Source organism: Sparus aurata, chromosome 14 (genome assembly GCF_900880675.1).
Source record: "Sparus aurata chromosome 14, fSpaAur1.1, whole genome shotgun sequence".
In the NCBI taxonomy this organism is placed as follows: Eukaryota; Metazoa; Chordata; class Actinopteri; order Spariformes; family Sparidae; genus Sparus; species Sparus aurata.
Window position 1 is genome coordinate 16491785 of NC_044200.1, and position 23000 is coordinate 16514784.

Sequence of the window (23000 nt, forward strand, 5' to 3'; positions counted from 1 at the left end):
TATGCCTCAACAATTTGTTAGTGGGTTGGCATGAAATTTGGTAAGATGATCAAGATGCTGTAGTCTGATTTACTGAATGTAGACTGTTGGTATGTCATTTGTCTTATAAGTAGGTATTTGGGCACCTATTCCTCTGTTCCTTCAACTATTGCCAGAATGATTATTTGTAAAGCCAAACCTTTTTTAGACTGTGGAGATACGTCTGGCTTTGTAAGACTAGATGAATTTCAATAACTCTGGCTATGCTGTAACCTTTCTGCACCACTTTCAAGTCAAATTTTTAAGTTTTCCAATATATATTGGTTTATTACTAAATAACTTCAGAGCGATTGACATCTTGAGGTACACGGTAAACATTACCTGCTACACATCAGCATCTCAGCATTGTTGCTGCGAGCATTACCATGCTAATGTTACCAGGAAAGCCTCACCATCTAGCTCCAAAGGGCAATGAGCTAAATTGATCATACGACCTTTCACTGCTCCTTAGTTTAAACACAACAGCATATGGCCAACTGAATTAAGGTCTCCAGGCATTCCCGGTCTCAATCAATCGGGCTCCGAGAGTCAGAAATATCCAATTAAATCCAGACAGCCCGTTGCCATAGTTACGTTCTCATTGATTACCCCATCAATCTACCCAAGCGTTCTGTTTTTTCTTACGTTCCAGTAATTGCCAGGGGATGAGGGACAATTAGTTTTTGGTGTTGTTCTGTTGCACCTTGGGAGAGAATCGTGACTGTCGAGTGGATTGATGGCGGTGGAATAGAGACGTTGAACTACAAGTTATTTCCTTCCATTTTATCAACACCATCTGCTGTGTGTTTCACCTGCGTGAGTTAACGACAGTTGTTGAGCTCTTTACTGGAAGTGTGAAAACGGCGAGGGAGACGGGGATGATATATATACATATATATATATATATATATATATATATATATATATATATATATATATATATATATATATATATATATATTTATTTATTTTAGCTGAACACCATATGCTGATTTTTCTTCTGTTCCTCTCAAAAAAGTAAATCTGCCTGACACCGCATTAGCATTGAAGAGGAGATGGCCCGCGGTGGTGTGGTAGCTACTGCAAATGGTGTTCTGTATAATGAAGTGGAGTTGAGCCAGCTTTATGGCGGTCAATTTATGTAAGGGACCATAAATAGTAGCCGTGTCCACTTAGCTGAATCGTGAATTGAAATGGGCATAGGGAAGGGATGACTGCAGCATCTGTAATGATCTCGACCTGACCCACGCTAATCTAATATTTCTCTGTACTGGTTTCATCCCCCTCCCTTCAAGTTACCAACAACTCCACAATGGATTACACACGTCATGAAGTCATCGTAAGAGAGCAATTGTGTGAGAGGTTATAGCTTTCTATCTAAGAGAAAGAGAGACACTGAAGAGATATGATGATGAGTCGAGGGTGAGCAGTAAGAGGCCCATCAGTGCAGTACGCCACACCTCCCATGTGGCAGCGCACAAAAGACTAGAAGCCTATTACAGACCTCTCATCCATTAGGATCTTTTCCTCTGAGTACACAATTCAACAGGCAGCACTCTCCTCTTGTTCATGCGCGGCACTGCTATGTGCTGCTGTACACGGGAAAGTTTCCACCTCCAGATACTGTTACACGGAATTCTGGTTCTTTTGTGATTAGTTGCCGCTAATGGCATTTTCGGTAGACCCATCTTCCCCGAATCCGCCCCCTCTACTGTAATGTTAAATTGATATTGTGATCTGTATCACAGAATCCAGCTGAACACTGCAGGGAAGACACATTTGAGTAACAGTTAACCCATTAGCCAAGCAGCAGAAACAAAGCATTATCTCCGCCACCTTTAGAAACAGTTGCTGGAAGACCCTTCTCAATGCGGAAAAAAGCACAGTTGACTAACAATAACTGCCACATACATCTGACTTTTGTCTTTAATTGGAGTGTGTACAACTTGCATTCACTCCTGTGTCAGGCAATAGTCATAGGTGTTTATCATCTCCAGCTCCAGATCTTTCTCTGTTCAAGCAGAGCTTTTCAGTTGCATGATCGGTACTGCATATGTGCAACTCTCAACGGAGATGAGAAAGAAGAGAGAGGTCTCACTCCTTAGCTACTTCCATAATCAGTTCAGAAAACAAAACATTGTGTCTAGTTCAGAATGAAATGGATGAAGCCTGATGGAGGTGTATGATTGTTAATTTCTACTGTTTTTCCGGTGTGTTTGTGATGACAAATGTGACACACCAGAGGAAAGTAAATAAGAAAGGCAAACTTGCAGATTGCCACATGCTATTAACCAAACAACTGCAGCCTGTCCAACAATGCAACCAGTCTGCATTATATATTACAGAGGCTTCTGTTGGATCTTTTATTATGATGTCATTATAGGTATATCTGTGGAGAGAATTAAATAATACCACAGCGAAATGAAATTGTAACAAAACACTGTAAGGCATCATGCAAGAAGTCTTAAACCCCACTGAAATTGTCTGTATGTCTTCCCCTTGCAGCTGTACAGTTCAGGCTGTTGTTTTTGAAATAAGCCAAATGGACACCGCCTCTCTGACTGGTGGCAATTCTCTTTACACTAGGCCAACTTGTCTCTTCTGGCTACGCTTCGCAAGTGTTTATTTTCTTTGTGTGCATGTGCATATGTGTGTTCGCCAGCGTCAAGGAACACAATCCCATTATAATGATGGCTGCTGTCATTAACTTAATCAGGGCCCAGCTCGGATTTGCTGTCTGTCAATCTGACATCTGCCCATCCTGTCACCTCAATTCAAGCGCCTGGGTTTGACGCTGGTGCTCTCGCGACATGCAATCTCTCAGCTGTTGGCAGCTGTGGCTACTCAGAGGGAGACAGATTGTAGTTTATTATTATACTCACATTGGGTCTAATTCTGTCTTGTGCTGTGAACAAGACAAGAGCCGCTTTTCCTGAGACTGTCTTTCGGCACACTAGCATCACTGCTAACCAGCTACCCCCACTCTGTCCAGGTCCAAAGCACTCACATTTCCGAACTGAACTGCTGGCTACACGGCTAATTAAGCTAACTTGGGAAGGCAGCTACAGTTAGCAGCTGATAGTGGTTACTCTGGTGATATGCTGCCCCCTATTTGTTTTGAGTACGAATGTAACAGGTGGACAATTCTTACATGTTACAGTGTTTTTATAATTGTTAATCATGGCATAACAAACACACTTTTTTGTTTTCTTGTCGCTTTAAGATTAACATGACAGTAACAACATGGTTGTTGTTGATTAGCCAGACAAAAGCACAGCTACCTGAGAGCTAACTGGTTGCTGCAAGTACGGCAGCAGACATGACTAAAAAGTGTCTAATGTTAGCAACGATGATTGCTCTGAAGGTCATAAGTTAGCTAGGTTAGCTAGATAGCAGCAAGCCAAACAGCACCTGCTCACATTGCTTTCAGGGTGCTAGCAGTTAGCTGTAGCTAGCTAAAGGCAATTGTCACTTTTTCAAAGTTAACTATGATCTTGCAGCCGCTTGATCTAAAGCGAGAACAATGCCTTATGAAGATAAGATCCATTATGGTGCACTTACGTTTCCTGTTAACGACCCGCTGATTATTTTCCTCCGAAACACAAATGTATGGATACATAATAATACCAAATCATTCTTTCTGCTTTTTATTTTTTTTAATTAGTTGGAAGAACTACCATCTACAATCTTTCCACATCCCCTCAGGCAGCTGTACAAATACACCCAGTTGGTATAGTCATCAGTCTCGGCAAACAACTTCGTAAAGTGTCACAAGTCCTCAGGAATAATTCCAGTGTGTTTTAAGTTTGTACCACTTATGTCAGATTTGTGATGCTGGTGTAGCGGAAGCAGATTTTCTTTTCTCAATTTATGTCATTCAGAAAATTCGACAGACTGTCAGTTCCTTCTCGAGTCCATCAAAGATGTCCTAGAAACAGATTTGTATCTGCCATGTATCCGTACTGTTTCATGGTTTGAAGCCGTAGTGGTAGCCAGTATCCAGGGGACCTCTTTGCAAGATGGATAGTTCGTGGGTCTGTTGCCTGGAACCATATCTAGCTCTCCGTCCTCACACTTCTGTCTGTCTCAACCATTTCAAGTTAATGTTCCCAAAGTGCTGGTGATCTGACTGGGGAAATAGTTTTGTTTCCAGACCGCTCATGGGCGATCAAAGACTTTTCCCTCTTTCATGTTGCGCCCCAATGTTCTGCATTTGGTTCACGTCGTGCTTAAAAAAAGGATGTCAAGTGAAACTGGGAATCCTCAACAGGAAAGAAACCATCAGTGCCGAGAGAACTGCGAAACTTTTCTACCTCAGACAAAACCCCTGAAAGTCTCGTTGTCATCTGCAGTGTGCCGTAGCTGATTATTTCCTTTGTGTGTGTGTGTGTGTGCCAGACTGAGAGTTGTCTCCCAGATCTCTTTGATACTTCTGAAGATGAGTCAGATTCTTTGGGCGGCTGCTTTCTTAGCTTAGTTTCACTGCCGATACGTCTGGAGATTACAGACGCCGAAACCTTTACACATGCTGCACACACTGGACTTCTATATGCTCACACACGCGAGTGCAGTCACCTTCCCTTTTCTCTCTAGCCTTTCCAAGCCTTTGTTTACATCCCTGAAATCCTGTCCCACCTCTGGACCTCCGTTCTTGTCACATATGGTATTTCATTTCTCCCTTTTTTGTGTTTTGGTTTTTTTTATTCTCTCCTTCCTCCCTCCAACCCTGTCCTTCCATCCTCATTGCTCACAACTCCCTTGTAACTTCCTTTCCCATAACTTCACCCCAAATTCTCTGTCACTCTTCATTCCCATTGTCCCATTTTTGTGTTCCCCTTGTTCCCTCTTCTCTCCGTTTCTGTCCTTTCTTATTTCTTCCCTGTTGGATGCATGTGTGTGGGTGTATGATTCCATGTATGTGTGTGTGTGGCACAGTTTGAATATGGATGATGAATTCTTCTGAAAGTAAGGAAGCGTTACACTTTAAAATTTGATCTCCTCTCTCTGTCCTGCCTGTCGTCCCTATTTCCAACTTCTCTTTTCTCTTCAGGCCATTCCGTCTTTTTAGCTGTACTGCTGCAGATTGTGTTAAGAAGGAACCAGCATATCTCGTTTTTCTTTACCATATTTGTAGCACTAGCTCATGAAGGTAGCTTATTGTGTAGCATTCCTGATGTGCGTTCAGACTGCATTTGTCCTGTTTCTGACAAGAGGGTTGGATGTCCCGACTCGGTGTAACACTGCCCCCAAATTCGTTTTGAGAATGAACTTATGGCGCCCTCAAAATATGGACATGCCTGACCAAAATCATCGTTAATACATCATTACACACAACAGAGATTTTAGTTGCCTGACGTAATCGAAGATTCTGACTGAAGGAAGATCTGCCTCCCTGCACTGTTTGCCTCCTCACAGTCTCTGTCTCTTTGTGTGGCTATGACTCAGATCCTCCTCCACTGTACTTTCCTCCAGCTGCCTCCATCGTTGCATCCACCCTGAGCTCACACATATTTGTGACCCCGAGCTACAACGTGCACCAAGGCGTGGCGTGTTGATTAATCGCAAATTAACTCCGACATCGCGTATACTAGGACACCTTTTGTCCATGCGGCCGCTGCATCGACCCGAGTGTCTTTTTTTAACCCCGCCTTGACAGTAGATCGCCTCTCTCTGATATCCAGGCCACTCCTGACTCTGTTCTCATCAATAATTGAATCTTTCCTCTTAACCAATACTCTTAGATGGAGCTCTGTGGTTAACTTCCCCCAGAGGAATAGGTCATTCGTCTTGCCCAAAGTGACACGGGCAAAGGGTTCATTTATCAAAAAAAAAAAAAAAAAAGGTGGAGTCGTTGGTGCAAAATGTAGCAGGGACTTATGCTAAATATCTGAGATAAAATGCACTAAAATCAAATTAACCAAGTTGTGTTTTAGTCTTTTGAATTGCAAAAGCTTGAGAGGAAACGCTGGTTATTTGTTGAGGTAACGACTTGTTTCCAGCACTGGGAGCCGTTTACCAAAGAGGCTGATCACAACATTTATATCTTTAAAAACAAAAAAGAAAAAGGGATCTAAATGTGATCTGAAGTCCAACTTTTGTGTCTTAGTTTGAGGTATTTTTCAGAGCATGTCTAATGAGCCAGCTGGACAAGAAAATAATGACATGAATCATGAGTCATCTTAGAATAAATAAATAAATAAATAAATGAATGAATAAAAGCATTTGGGCTGACAGGATTTGTTTTAGGGGGGAGATATTAAAGTTATAATCCATTGTCTTTCCATGAAATCAACCACATTTAATACAATTTTTGGTCTGCATTTTTTCTGCAACAGCCGTTCAATGTATCTATATCAGTATTTACCTCTCTGTATAGTATAGTGTAGTTATTATTATCATGCTGGATTCAGATGACCTAAAAGCTGTGTGTGAGTGTTTTGTCCAAGTTATTTTGGGTCCTTTTCTTTATTAGTGGATAATTTTTTCCTTTTTCTGCAAGTGACGACCTCAGGATTGCCTAGTAAAGTTGACTATTAATCTGTTGGTCTACCTTACTTCGGCATTTTAACATAACAGATTTCATCGATATATTAAAAAAGAAATTAAAGTCACTTTGTCAGATTTCACAGTGTTGCTCTCATCACATGTAGTTTTACTGACTTACAACTGTTTAATTGACCCAACTTCTACAATGTTGCAGTTGTTTCAATGTAATATGGCTGCAAAAGTACTGACGCGTCCTTCGTTTGTCCTTGTAAATGTAAAAAAAAACAACTCACAGTTGTTACTTTTGACATTAAAAAGCCAAGGAGGAGTTCCCTTGCTGATGGCTAGTCTTGAGATGGCCTGAAACTGGTGAGAGAGGGCTGACTTGTTGGGACGAGGGGAAGGTTATTCTGTGTGTGTGTGTGCCTTCGAGGAACTCCCTCCGATGCTTTGTTCCCACCTTGAGGGATGCTTGTTGACAAAGAAGCACCGGCTTCGGGGGACATGGCGGCCTGCCAAGACCTCCCCCAGACGGACCGCCTGCACAGACGAGAGCGGACTGACCTGCAGAGAAGATGTGGCGGTTTAAATCAAAGACAGGAGAGAACAAAAGGAAGAATGAGTAATACGAGAGAGCGAGGCCTCTTTGTTTTACGGAGACTTTTTTACTTGAGCGAAGTGAAAGAGAGAGATGAAGAGAGGGAGGGCACAAGGGGATGAGACGGTACAGGACTACAGAGCAGACAGCTGAGGACTTTGCTATTTGAATATTGATTGGTCAGGGTTATCTCAGTCCTGGGATCGCATTAGTGCCTTGGCAGCAGATCCAAAAAAGGCTTTGGCTGCCCACCAAAGTGTGAGCCACAGTTGGTAGCCATTTTGGAAGCAGAAAACAACAGTTGTTTTTCAACCTTGGCTTCTTGCGTCAGTTTAAATCACCCTCAGTGTGGGTTTTTTCCGTCGATAGGAAACCAAAACCTTCCTAATTGCGAGTGGGCTGCTGGCGCTGGCACAGAGACGCAGGTTTGAGTCGGGTCTTAATTGCCGGGGAGAAGGATGGCCCGCGCTACAATGGCAAGATAATGAACAAAATGTTTTCTGGGTCTCCTGTGTTGTCATCGCATGGGAGCTTTTTTCGCTCTCCGCAGAGCACGGACCACGGATGCAGCAGGTTACCATGACACCCCGGTCGCTAGGCAACGTGGGCATCATAAACAGATCGGTCTCTCCCAAAATGAATCACTTCTCCTGCATTGGCTACTTTAACTCAAGTGCCCCTCGCATTAATCCAACCTATGCATGCATTAAAACACTAAATTGCCTCTGTAGTGGCGCTCGTGTTCGTTTAAACCGTCCAAAAAGGATGAGAGCAAAGAGTGCGAGCTCTTGAACAGAGCTCTTTAAAGCGCCGTGTTATGTAGTGGTGCGTAATTACAGAGGAGTCACTGATCTCCAGTGTCTGGAAGTGCGTTATTAAACCGACACTGGCTGACATGCTGTGAGTCATTAGACGCTGCTGTTAAAGCCCTAATCACAGACTAGGAACACATACACACACACACACAAGGACACACATGCTCATTAGGCTCCTCGCTCACACGTTATTTTATTAAGTTGTACGATAAGAGAAAACAGTTTCCCATGAGTGCTCGAAGATCAAAACGCTGTGATGGCTTAGATTTTTACTTCAGACTCGATGAAGTCCTCTCCAAGAATATCTCTCTCAATTAAGCGCTGGGGAATATTTGCTGTATGAAAATAATATAATCTATAATAATTGCTGAATGAGCAACATCAATTTTCTTGTAGTGTCACATGGCGAGGAGTTATTACAGGCAGATTTATACTGATGGCGGTGCGGTCCACAGCGGGGCTCTCACAGCAACAGGCTCCTTGCAGAGTGATCTAATATTGTGAGTAGTCCTGAGACATTAGTGCAGTGAAGGAGAGATTGAGAGGCACTATAGTTTCTTGGATCAATTATGGGATTGGGGGCTGATTTACAGAACACACACACACAAACTAAAAGTAACAATACAAATTGTAGTTTACCATCCCGATCCCATTCGGTGCGGATACCGGAACCTTTTTCTTTTGACATTTTCCTGAGTTTCTCGTGGAATAATGTTTGGATCTTGATGACGATACACCATGTTTACTAGGGTGGCTGGTATCTTAAGAGTGAGCACAATTTATAGTTCAGTAGTTGTGGGTCATTTCGAATGTATTTATTGGACTAGACAGTATCTAGTTTTGTTAGTTCTTTTAATATATTGTCAGGGACAGAGACTAAACTCCCTCAGGAATCCGTAAGCTGCGGTATCATCGAAAAAACACAACCATTCTTTCCCCATACAGTCATTTTAAATAGCACTATATTAATTATATCACCAAATAATACTGTATGCTGTGTAACCAGGCATTGTTGCAACCTGATTTCTGATTGCATTGCATGGTTGCCTTTTGTAGTGCTTATTAAACAATCAATTATTCATTTTTAATGTATCTTTAATATCAGTTTATTGGAGGAGACATTTTAGGCAAGATATAAACAGCTGTAACTGTTGGTTTTATGGTGGAACCATAAACCAAATGCTGGTTTGTTTCATTATGTGAGTCAGATCTAGAAACAACAAAAGGAACTCTTGACCAGTCACAAGGAGGAAAACTTGTTTTTTAGCATTTAAGCCTACAAGCAGTTCCCATTTTCCCTCTGCCTCTATTTTTTATTTTAAACGGTGCTGCATTGAATTTTCTCAATTTTAAGGAGAACCCATTAGTGCGCTGCCAGGACTTTCTCACACTGGATGGGCACTCACTGACCCTCGTTTAAGCCATAATTACCTCACTCTGTAGTAGTTCACATCATCTCCACACCTGCTCAAGGAGCAGTGGTAGAATTAAACTACTGTAACAATGACTAAAACCTTACACTGATAACTTTGTATATAAAGTCAAGAATTAGTGTGAGATAACAATCATGAAACGATTTTAATTTTTACTGAAGGAGACCCTGAATCCAAATGGCTAACTCCTCTATGTGTCAGTCATAATCAACCATAGTTCCGTCTGCTGTGCTTTGAGCCAAAATGGCTGCTTCTCTGCTCTACACTTGTGTGCCAGAAGACCATGAAACATATTTAAAAAAACGACAGCTTTAGCCAACATTGTACAGTATATACAGTAAGCAGTGAGGGGGCGGTGTACAGCAGCTCAAAGGAGAATTCAGAAAAAAACCTTTGCAAGGCATTTTTTATTTATTTTTTTTATGTTACCAGCTTACGGAAAAAGAGATTTTCTTTTGCACACCAATTAGTTCTCCAGGGTCACAGCAAGACGAGAGTGTTCAAGGAATCTTTTGTTTGGTGTGATGCAATATTGTGCAAACATATTTGTGTCGCTCTCACCAGAAACTATTAATATTTGATATCTATTATGTCGCAGAAAAGGTTGAATCGGTGAGCTTGAGATGGAGAGCGTGGTCACAAGTGACTCGTTATTCACCACTTCCTCGAGTGTGTGTCTGTGTGTGTGTGTGTGTGTGTGTGTGTGTTGTGTGTCTGGCTCCCTTGTCAGCCCAGCTGTCGCGCTCTCCGTGCGTCTCCAGCTTTGTGTCTGTCATCTCTCTGTCTACCTACATGAAACTTACAGTACATGCATACAGAGAGGGTGTGTACATTTGATGTGTCTCGGCTCGTTATTGCTCTCCATCACACATGGCCCCCAGACGGCAGCAGCTGTGCTACGGGATAGATGTGTCATCGCGCGACGTGCAGAATGATCGCCGACACCGTTGACTATTGTCTTTGGCTGCAGATTTCAGATCTCTTCCTTCTTGGCGGCTCGACGCACCGGCAACAGCTTGGTGCGATGGAGCACTGAAACAAATCGACGTGTTAAATTATCGCTGACAATAAATCCACTCAAAACGCCGATGCCAAAGCGCTGTCTCGGCTGTGAGTGGGAGCTGAGGGAAGCGGGCGCCGAGCCAACTCGTCTCCCGATCACAAAAGAGTGACATGAAAAGCCGAATCCAAGGTGATAGAGACTGTGACGCCACTTCGAGAAGCGCCATGTCAACACTGGAGCCAGGTACAGCTGTAATTGGGAGCTGTTCGCAGCCAGCTGGCGCACAGATAGAGTTTGCCGGAGGAGAGATGGGCTGTCAAACCAGCACACAGCAGTGGAAGGCAAGACTGTGGCGGCAGCCTCTAACGAGTCTTTTCCTGGGAAAGTTTCTGTGTTGTTGAGGGGCCATTTCCCGTCTAAAACATGTGTAGTAAATAAAATAACTTGTCAACTTACTGTACACAGTTGTTCTTTCTTGTGACGATCTGCCTGAGCATGTTTGTGCGAGTGTGTGTGTGTGTGTGTGTGTGTGTGTGTGTGTGAGAGAGAGAGAGAGAGAGAGAGAGTGCAAAATCTCTCTCTCCCCCTTTTCCTTTCTCACCACTCTCCTCCTGGCTCCCTGCAGGCCGAGCAGGATAGATCTGACTAAAGTGCTGCCAGTCACAACAGCAGATGCTCATGTTTCCCCGGCTCTCCCGTTCCTCCCTACACATCAGTGAGATTGCAGGTGTGCGTGCATGTGTGTTTGTGTGTGTGTGTGTGTATGTATGTGTGCGTGTGTGCTGTCCTGGCAAGACTAGACGCTCTAATCAGACTGCCAGGAACGCGTCCGTCAGGAAAAGCAGGCGTGTTTACACAGAACATCTCCGCGTGCGTTATTAAAAATCAATCACCCGGACATGATAGAAGGTGTTTGGGTTTCGTATTGTACATATATCTGTATGAGTTTGCTTTCATTCATCCATCCATCTCATTTCTCACCGCTTCCCGCCCTCCCTCTCTACGATCCCTTTGAGCTCCCAGGGCTTGCGTTTAAATTAGACAAAGTCTGTCCTCCATTGCAACTACAGCGACGGGCGTGATTGATCACCGGAGAGCCAGCGAAGTTCTCCGGAAAGAGGGCCGGAGAACAAAGCTGTGAGAGACCGTACGTCATAAATCCGCAAAAAGTTGCATTCAAGAGTCGTCGCAGGCGCTTAGAGGAGAACAAAAGAGACTTCCCGCATGTAGGCTGCAGAACAGAAGTATAAAACGTACTTATGTGACCTTTTTTGCTGATGAATTTGTGTTTTGTAGTTGACCCAGGTGAGAATGGTGATCCGGGAGATGCGACGCTTCACGTTGAAGTGTTTAATGGCGCCTGATCGAGGAGAACGTGCAGTCACGCAGTGTGATGCGATGCCAGCTGTGAAGGACACTTCCTCGTCCGTGACTAGTTTGTATTTGCTTTTGTTTTTTGCGCACATTCAGTGTACAAACCATTGTTATTTGTGTCCGTTTGGATCTTGGTGTAGTAACATCAGCAGGAAGATTGAAGGCGTTCTAGTGATCGTGATGAAGACACATACAAGCACACACTCTGTCTCTGCATGTGCACACCAGTGGATTTTATGGGAGATCTGCGATGAAGCAGGCACTTGCAGCTTGTTAACCATTTTTTCCCACTTTGCTCATTGTTAGTACCCCAGCCCAGTTTTCTTTATTGCTTATATGCTGAATATCCTGTTCCACTGCTCATTGTGTTGTAGTGCATGGGCAGTAAACCTCCTCTGCCACAGCAGCTGCACACGAGGAAACGGCATCGACTCGAAACGCGCGACGGTACCTGACTTCCACACATAAAACCACAGGCGGTCACGCTGCATGAACCAGGAGCAGATCATCCTCATTATCTGTTCTGTAGCTCAGCAATATGCTCTCATTAGTCATTCTATAGCAGCTTGCTGACATCATAAAATTTAATACCGGCTCATTAGCAACTCCATATTTCTGTCGCGCTTGTTTATTCTCATTACTTACAGCACTTTCCAGAGTCGGGTCGTAGTTTTTTCCTGAACTCGGAATCCGTCACGACGTTCAGTTTCTGTAACTTATCGTCTGACCTGTGCTCACGCACGCTGTCAGGTGTAAAACCCGCAGAGCTCCGTGGATCCGACACCACTTAAAGGTGTGGCGAGATCATGCGCCGAGGCCGAGGTTTTGACATGAAAGAGCAGTGGAGGAAACTGAAACAGCTGCTGGCCTCTGACTCTTTGACCTCTTGAACTGCCGCAAAGACACTCATTAATGATTTCCTCTCTGCGCTCAGAGCGCACTTGTGTGTGTATGTATGTGTGTGTGTGTGTGTGTGTTCGCGGGCAGGTGTGTACAGCTGCTGGAAATCTGAGCTGACAGCTGTGACTGTTGGTTTGGAGGCATCAAAGAAAGTGTCAGTAAGCCTCCGCGACAATTAAACGACTAAATACATTGCACTGGCTGAAATTCATTGTATCCTAACCAGAACCACTTCCCAGTGGCGGTTCTAGACCAGTTTTCATAGGGGGGCCAGGTTGGGGCCGGCTTTTTTGTTAGGGGGCATATACAACCCGGAAAAAAGGATAAATCCCTCATTCAGACAAAGCAGTGTTTACAATTTGAGCAATTTTGATTGGGTAGTAAACTGCTGAGACACTTTATTTCTGCCTTTCCCTTCAGAACAAAATCATTGCAAGAAATCTGTCATTGTATTATTGATGCAGACTCACTGTCAGGGGGGCCACATGGGGGTCCAGACTCAGAGTTACGGGGGCACTGGCCCCTGTTGCCCCCCCCCCCCAGAACCGCCCCTGCCACTTCCTGCCGAACCTTCATCCTGACTTTTAAACCTGAGTCGCCCCCAAAACCGATGCTAATCCCCACAGTGAGACTGTATAAACAGAGTTTTGCGCCCCTTTAGAGGAGTAAACCACACACGCATACACACACATTATGTGCTATGCTCTGGTGTAATCATTAGTTTCTGTCTTGTAAATATTTATAGCAACAGAATTTGCTCACTTCACAGATAATGACTCGATCGTCTTCAAACAAGCGCTTTGTTGCACCCTTCTCAGTGAAACCTTTCTTTGTCTATTAATTTCAAGAGTCACCTTAGTCTCCTTTACCTTGCATCATTCTAACTGTTCCCATATGTCCTTAACGACTCTGTAGCCTACAGCTCCCTTCCACTTAGTTAAAAATGAAGAAACCTCTTGGATGAGAGGTGAAACATCTCCAAGAAACTAGAACAAGTCCAGTTTCCTGTGATACAGCACATTAATTAATTTGTTTTAACTGTGTCTGTTCCTTAAAAAAAAAGATGAAAATGGGACTGCTGTGACAGACACTGGCCTGTGAATATGTCGGCAGTTCAAACACCTCCTCACCTCTTCTTAAATTTCATTCCTTTGATGACGCTTCGAGTAAATCACCATCGACAGGTTTGTGACCACAGCGTCAGATAAGCAGTTTATTAGATTGATTGAAACGCACACTCCAATCTGCACCAGTAATGACCTGACTGGAAGCTGACAGTAGGTTCTCATTAGCGGCTGTGGAGCCAACGGTAACTGGCAGCTGCACAGTCATTGTGTGTTGGTATATAAAACATGAAATACTGTAAGGAAATTCACAAATATGAAAAAGCTAACATAGACATAGGTAGGAGGATGACCCATTAGGAGGATGTAAACCAGAAATGTGAAAGAGACATTCTTGCCGGTGCACACAAACCCATGCAAAGATGTTTTTAGTATTCAAGCCGCGGCAAAGCTTTTTCATTTCCTGGCTTAACCACACAAAAACACACATAATTCCTCTCCACCTTTGCTCCTACGCTCCCGCCGTCTCTGACACCTGCTGCTAGATTTCCTCACTAATGAGACACAACTGAGAGGCTGTCGTGGTAACTGTGTTCCAGGCCACGAGAGCCCATGGCATGCATTATGGGGCGCGGTGGTGTACAGACATAACGAGTCATCAGAAGCCAAATCTCCAGGAAGGTGGTTCATGATCAAATTGTTGCCTCCGTGTCAGTTTGCGCAAAGAGGGAGCAGTGAACAAGAGATAAAAAAATATTGTGATGACCGATGAAATCACGTGAACGTTATCTTATCGTGAGGCAGCGCTATTGGCCAAGTAGCTGAAGGTTTTTAGTGCCTTTTTGAATGAGTGATTCCAAATGTGTAAACAAATATATAAGCACAGTTGGTGTCTTGTTAAAGGTCTGATTTTGCACCCAAACACTGCGACTAATATCCCAGCATGTGATTCACAATCAGACTTTGTTCTGCCTCTCTGCTTCTTGCGAGCATCTTGTTTAATTTCACAGCAGAATTAGTTAAATATTTCATTGTTTCACCCCCCCCCATTTCATAAATTAATTTACCACATTGCCCCAATCAAATATCTGCTCCTTCTGTGTGACTTGAAACCCAGGAGTAAGCAGAAAGGGCTGGATTTGATATTTCCCTGGGGAAATTAATAGTACAGTGCATTTCTGGACCAGGTACAGATTAAAAGCTGGGCCCATTATAAACCCATTAACCTAGTCATTAGTACCAGATCTGGGAAAAGATGGAAAAGGTGTCTGCCTAATTTTAGCACAGCGTTGCAGCCAGTCCTGATTCACACCTGCTTGGAGGAAATAGGGTATTCTCCCTAGGACACACTGTTCCTGCGTGAGCAGCACACTCTTTGAGCTGCCTTAGGGTTATATATCATGACCTGACATTAAGGTTATAACTCATGATTATTTTCATAATCCATTAGTTGTTTTCATGATGAATGAATTCATTATTTAGTCTATAACTCGATATCACCAGGGTAATTGCTGACTGCTGCTAACTGTAGCTGCAGCTAGCTAGTTAGCTCAGTTAGCTTTTCATCTGGTGAACCAGACTAGGAGCTCGGTGCTCCAGGGAAGTGTTGGTGTTTACATCGCTGGCACAGAAGCTTTGGACGAGGACAGGACGGGGATAACTGGTTAGCATGCTAACTTCTGTAGATATCTATGCAACAACATACATAGACATGACTTCAAACCTATCACCAGGGTAACTGCTAACTGCTGCCAACCGTAGGTGCAGCCAGCTAGTTAGCTCAGTTAGCCATTCATCTGGTGATCTGCAGGTAGGGTCGGAGCAACAGGGGAATGTCGGTGTTTACACCACAAACAGAGAGGCTTTATCCTGGGACCAGGCTAAGTGGTTAGCACGCTTACTTCAGTAGATACCTCTGCAGCAAAATATACAGACATCATACCTTCAAATCTACTGCCAACTGTAGCTGCTGTTAGCTGGTTAGCTGTTCAACTGGTGAGCCTAACTAGCAGCCCTAATTTACATGTTACTCATATCTAATGATTGCATATTTTCTTCTGTATGAAAAGCGCTGCCGACTCGCCTGTGGCTTTCAAAGGTTCTTCATCAGCTAATGCAAAAAGACTCCTCCACTTGGACGAAGTTAGAGTCTGGTGTAAAAACATGGTTTAACATATTGCATGTCTCTCCTCTCTCTCTCTTCTCTCAGAGGCTGGCAGCAGAAGCAGAGAAGTTCCAAATGGAGCACGTGTGGAGGGACGGCAGCGAGGTGAGCGAGCTGATCAGTTCATTAATGCCGGCTGCGTTACGCACGGATCAAGCGGTGCCGCGAACTCCATAAGAGGAGCCGAGGGGAGGGACGTGTTATTCATGATCCAATATGATCCTGATAATTGGATGGCAAATCTCATTATGATGACAACGGTGCTGTAATGACTTTATATGAGATTGAATTTCATTATTTTACAAAAAATAGGCAAAAAATAACCAGGCATGCTCATGTGCTCACTCTCATTAACCACCGTATTAACAATATATTAAGGAAGAATGTACAGCAAATACTATGAACACACTATTATTTCACACATTCAGTTACTGGTCCAATAAACGCGGTGCCCCGCTCCACTGTCTTAAAAATTACAACGCAACTCTTCAGCTGTTTACATCCACTCATTCTGTGCTTTCTCTCCTGCCTTCTCATAATGAATGCAGATTGCATATTTCCTTCCCTCTGCTTTGCAACGAGGAAAAAAGCCCGGCGCTCCTGGCAGCCGTTTAACAAATGACAAATGACATTGTGTGTGTGCACACTGCGGTGGAAGGACTTCAAAGAAATCCGACCTGGCCATTTAGAATATTAACTTAAAAACCTCTTCAGCTTTGTATGCCAAGCCGTGATGATTCTTTTCCATTAGAAGTTTCCCATTATCCAAATATCCTCTCTAGGGATGGATTCATCTATCTGCTGTATTACTAGTGAATGCAATTAATTGGTTAAATGATGAGTTAAAATGTACTCAAATAGCAGGTGAGGTTTCCTAGCAATGCTGTTTTGCTGTCAAGTTTTGTGGACTACAGTACTCGACTCTCCATTTGTGGTGAGCGGGTAATGACAGGCTTTTTATTTTCAGGTGAACTTCTCCTTTAATGTTATGGCCATTTGCCACAGACTGGTGATAATGACTCAAATACAAAGTTAAGTTCCTACTAGTCTTACTGGTTTGCGCCAGTGCTGCTGCTTGCTACGTAGCTTTGCTATAGATGCGCCCAAGTTAAGTTGTTTAACACACCAGTCTTGACAAATGTAGTCATAGTGACAACAGTTTTGCAGGGTCGGTCGCCTCTACAAATCTCCTCACTACACAGCTCTGGCATGTTCGTAGCATGTTCCTGCAGACGTTGTTGTGTCTGCCTCAGGCTAGTCTCTGACGCTCAGCTTTGCCCCACATGAACCTGTGCGTTGCACACAGAGTATGTGTCATTCTGTATCAGCCTTTAGCCTTTTCGAAATAGAGGCCAGTGTACGCTGTGCACATGTTCAAGGTTCAATGTTCATTTATTTGTCATTCTACGACACATGGTTGCACTCAGAAATTCAAGTTGTATTTAATTTATGCTGCATAAGAATAACATGTATGCATGTATGATATGTTCAGGAGTCTCACAGCCCGAAGGAAGCACTAACAGCTGCTTACTGTGGCTGCCGTTACGAATGCCACTTTGACAACAGGAAATACAGTACTGTAGTGATTCACAGCAGCTCTGAGTAGGAGTCTGACTCTTGGGGCAAAGAATAAGAACATATAGGATAGGGGAGACGAGAAGTAGGAGAGTAGCGCCCACCTGAGCTATACTATCTAAAGTAGTAAGACTTCATTTGATGCTTGACTTTCCTCAAGCAAAGACCCTACTTTACTTAATCAAGTAAAAATGACTTGAGTCCCATGTATGGTATTATGGGACACGGCTAACTGGTTAGCATGCTAACTTAGTACACAGACATCTTTGACATGATATCAAAACATTTATTTCTACACATTCAGTTGATAATGTTAGAAATATTTTAGATATAAACTTATCTTACGAGTATTTAAGATACTACTGGAGCGTGTGTGTGTGTGTGTGTATTTATTCGCATGCTTCTGCTCAACGTCACCTTCAGTAACTGGGTCAGTACCACCGGGCACCTCTCCCTGCTGACTTTTAAACACTTTAACGTTGTGACTGCGGCAAGAGGACCACACACTTGTGTGCGTCTGTTCAGTGTAACATAGCGACTTTGGCCCTGTTTACACTTATTAAAATCAGAGCTGTTCTTGTATTTGATTATATTAGTTCTTCGTGTTTGCATTCTGATTCAATCTCAGTTTTTATGCGTGAGTGAGTTTGAAGGTGGCGCTGTCGAAAATGATAGTCATTAAAGGCGGCGTTGAGTTTCATTTGATGATAAAAGGTTTGCAGCCGCTGCAACTGCAAGGGGTGTTTGCAGATCTTGTTGTCGGAGTTTTCAGTTTTCAGCGAGTGGATGGCATATTGAATGAGTCACTGGGTTTTCACAAATGTAGACATGAACTGCGGTTACACCTGCCAGACACTGGATCGCAGTACTTTAACAAGCATTTTCTCATCCAGACTGATTTGGCAGCACACATCACACCCACCACAATATGCCACACACAAGTAATGGCTTCGTTCATTTTCTCAACCCTTCCCCTCCCTGTACGCTGCTCTCCGTCTCTCACACATTAAGTGTTTCTTGCGCACAGTAGCCTCCTCCCCTGGAGGGTGTGATGGTGTGACCTAAGTGTTATCATCACCTCTGAAGCTGTGCATTGTTTGCAGTGACTTGACCTGACAGTAAACATCATGAACGCCTCCTGTTATCAGCTGAATTGTGTGTATGTTTTTCGTCTGCATCTGCACGTGTGCATCACACCTAGTCATTACACATGTAGTTGAACTTGAGCGTCGTCTGATATAACACGCCAACAGTCAAAACAGAGAGCAGATGCTAGCGTTTGGCAGGGTTTACACGGCTTAATTGCTTATTGTGCGCTAATTTCAACCTGTTAGAAGCTGAGGTTAACAGCGGCAGTCGCACAAAAAGACACAGGTCCCTTTTGAGTTGCCGTCCAGTTGGTTTGCAGCTCCAGAAGTGGTAGGCAGGTGGTGGGAGTCAGCGAACCAGCTCCGTGGCTCCGGGTCACCCTGACGTCGGCATCTATGGCTAGCTCGTTAGCGCCCTGCTAGCATGTGTACTGACAGGAAGCGCAGCAGTGTGAGATCAAAACAACACCACCCAAGTCGCTGATCCTCAGCGTCAAACGCGGGTTGCGCCCTGCCAGATTCAGGTTGGATCCACAGTTGCGGATGTAGCTTGTATGATTTTTCTCAACATGACACCCAGTTTGCTGATTGGATCCACCCAGGACAACTTTTTATTGGTATTAAGACATTTTTTCCAAACCCTCTGGACATTTTAGCCTGCTGATGCTCCTAGATCATTTCTGCTATGGCAAAGGTTGATTATAGTCAGAGGTAGAACATTGAAACTTTTAACCAGAGAAGGCAGTAAAATGCTGTTTTTTTTGTTTTTTTAGCCTGGTATTAAGTTACTTTTTGATGATATGTACTTCATCTATTTGATCATCTATTCTGATTTCTCTCTAATTCTTTTGCAGGTGGATAACATCGTTTACTACAATGCCAAAGAGGATGTAAGTACAACTTGTTCCTGCTATTCTGATTTCCTGTCACTATAACCCCCAGCAACCCATATCAGGCCCTCTAGAGATTATTACCATGGCAACAAACCTGATAGTATGTTTTATTGATAGCTTGTTAGAATCAGCGCAAAAGGAAGTCAGTGTTTGTGTTGCATGGATCGGATTTATTGATGTTAAATCCACACTTCTTTTTTTTTTTGCGCGTAAGGATTAGGACGTGTTTTTTTGGACCTCCATACTCAGGAGCACATGAGAACCCACGAGACACTGAATGCATCCCCAGGCCTCAGACTTCATCTGTCTGCTCTTATAAACAGGGATCAGCATCTAATTCCCCTCCACTGTCCCGGTGGGAAAGAGCCACACACCCACAGCACACTAATGTCACTCTGTATTTGACTGACAGCCCCTCTCCCCCTCTTTCTGTTTTCTATCTGGATGCCTGGGTTAATGTTTCACTGCCTAAAAATTCTGTTTCCCCATCTTTATCTGTCTGCAGTGACATATCTGTGAGTACTCGACATCGACACCTTGTCGTTCACAGAAGCAAGAAGCTGCGTATCCACACCTAGGGTATAAACACACGTAAAGACCTTTATTAAGCAATGTTTTTCGCTTTTTTGTACAGATTAATCAGACAGAGGAAATGAAGAAAAAGAGGAACCGATATATTCCAGATGACTTTGAGGAAGACCCAGACTTCAAGCGACTCGTCTCGTACAACACCACCGCCGTCCACATCCCTACGGATATATACGAAGGCTGTAAGTTGCAACACATTAATATTCGTTTCTCTTCCAAATCCACACGTCCATGTGTTATAAATAGTAATACGTAGCCACCACAACCTCCCACCCTGCTATCTGCCTCTCTTTATCCCTGTCACCACTATGTCCAGTATCTACAGTACGTCCCCGTGATGTGGAGCTCAGCCTCCCAGCGCTGTCTGCGGTGTACAGTCCCATAACCGAGGCCAGGCCATTTTACTCTATATATAGCCCCGATTTCAACAACCCCACTGGCCAGCACCCTCTTTGCCCTGGTCACCAGCTGCTCCTTTCCCTCCCGTTCATTGCTAACCCTGCTGACCTCTCGGGACAGTTGCATTGGAAGGTCTTTTGTGGGTGATTTGTGCTTGCTTGAGGCGCCGTCACTGCTTTTTGGACTATCACTTTTTCATCTTATAAAACAAGAGTTGCGCAAAGTACAAAATTAAGTTGTAGCCTCATCAGTAGCATTTCAGTAAAGATGGCATTGGGACAGATGTATTGCTTCGAAAACCTCCACAGGCATTCATGGTCCCAAGAGGATGAATCCTAATGACTTTGGCGATCCCCTGACTTGTACTCTTAGTGCCACCATGAGGATGATCGATGGATTTCCACGTAACAGAGTGAATCTACACTGTGCTAGTTTTAACTAAGTTAAAGGTCTGACCGCCGTACCCTCCTTGACTCCCATACGGCTGGCGCCATTTTCTAACTCGAAGCTGATCTAAAGTTAATCACATACAGGGCTTTAACTTCATCGGGATAATTGTCCGTCCACTCCTCCTGCAGCCTCTCCCTGCATGTATTGGACATAAAGCAGGACAACGCACTAGTCAGGCCACCACTCAAACTAGATTTGGCTTACGGTAATGAAATCTGATGTAATAAAGAATGCTGTTACAGAACGAAGCCCGGCCTTGAATTGTTTTAGACTAAATTTGCGGGACACATAATTGGAGTGTTATCCATTATGACCTCCTGGTGTCGGATGTGAGACATCATTATACAAAATTCACAGTGTTCAGGCAACGGCGATATGTAAAACAAGCACAAGCTTGGCCTGGCAGAAAAAAACTGGACTGATGTATGGATGGATGACTACACGCCCTAACCGAAGCGCAGCATACTTGACCTCACACACATGCACACACACACACAAACATATCCTCTGGGTTATTCGCCTCTTGTCCGAGGACACTACATATATTGCAAGGACAGAGTGACACACACACACACATACGGACGGAAATAAGGATTCAGGCATATCTTGATACATACATACATACAAAACCATGACGTACAGGTCACGTCCTTCCATGCAGACACACTTTCGTATACTAAACACACAGGGACGAAGACATTTCACATGTTTCACATGACATTAACAAGAAATGAATTTAGCCTGCTTTTAAGAAGTTAAATGAATTCCTCATTCCCAGGCATAAGCTAATCTCCTCCCTGGCATTGATTGAGCATTCAATATCAATTTCCATACCGATCGCCACACTGGGTTTGCTAAATGCGGTGACTTCAGCGCTCCTATCCAGTGACTCACTCCGCATAATTTGGAGGCAGAGCGACGAGCCTGGGAGGCCTCTGACTGTGCAGACAGTTTTGTCATTGCCAAATGGCCAAATGCACTTAGTTATTTTTACAAGCAACAGTTATAATGATGAAAAGGCAGGGGGGGGTTGGGTTCGGGTGGTGGAGGAGGGGGTTTTTCCTGATGTGATTCATTCGTCTGTCATTTCTCTCTCCTTCTGCAGCTATATATGACCTCTGTCTCCTTCTTTCTGCCTGTCAAGCTCTCAAGCTCACTTATTCCCTTTTTTATGTTGATCTATTTTGTGTTTTATTCAGTACAAAAAAAACAAAATGAGTGACCAGTCTGTGTGCTACGCTAAGCTAAGCTTAGTGGCTGCTGCTCATTATTCAACGGTCTCTTGTATTGATTAAAGCCAGCACTGCTCCTGGGGCCATGAAATAATGACAGCACCCAACTCCTTTAGCACCGCAACCTTTTGTTTACACATCTTGGTTTGTGCACAGATTAAACAAACAAGATGAAATGTAATGGCAGACTCTTTTTTTTTTTTTTTTTTTTTTTTTTTTAAAGAAAGCACCAGGTCAGCTGTTTCCTGTTTGCAGAGGGGCTTTAGATGATTAGATGGGCTTCATTTATCCCACAATGGGAAAATTCACGTGTCACAACAGCCCGAGATGCACAAGTACAGGAACAAGAATCAAACAAATATACGTAAAGTTAAATAGAAAATAAATAGAAAAAAATAGATATTTACTAAAAAACAAAAAACAGTAATATATTTACTAGAAGCAAAAAATATTTAAACTTGTCTTTCCTGTGGCATTCTCGCTGTGTTTGGGTGTTTGGTCTCTTCCAGCTCCCCGACAGGTGGAGGAGTGCAGCCTCCAGGTGGGGCTCTAATTAGACAAGTGGCAAAGCTAGGCTGGTGTTCCCTCTCTCTCTCTCTCTCTCTCTCTCTCTCTCTCTCTCTCTCTCTCTCTCTCTCTCTCTCTCTTTCTCTCTCTCTCTCTCTCTCTCTCTCTCTCTCTCTCTCTCTGTTTCTCCGAGGACGGGCTGCCACATCGATGCCACTCCGGCTGGCCGGCACTGTCGGCGTTGCCATGGCGATGTGTATTCAAATATATGTGTGTGTGTGTGTGTGGGGGGGGGGGGGAAGGAGACACACACGCTGAGACACGCCCTGGTGTTCTATCTTGTTGTGTGGGGGAGAGATTGGTAACTTAATTTAGGGGTCATTGTTTGGACAGTGACGGTGTCCTTGTGGGGA

The 23000-nt window shown here is 43.7% G+C and overlaps 1 protein-coding gene across 1 annotated transcript in view; it reads left to right on the forward strand.

Moving 5' to 3' along the window:
* The window catches only part of LOC115595376 (voltage-dependent calcium channel subunit alpha-2/delta-1), a 100768-nt gene that overhangs the window by 23792 nt on the left and 53976 nt on the right, over positions 1-23000 (forward strand). Inside the window, 3 exon segments of the mRNA XM_075488195.1 lie at positions 15901-15960; positions 19373-19408; positions 20046-20181. Coding sequence (XP_075344310.1) covers positions 15901-15960; positions 19373-19408; positions 20046-20181 — 232 coding nt within the window.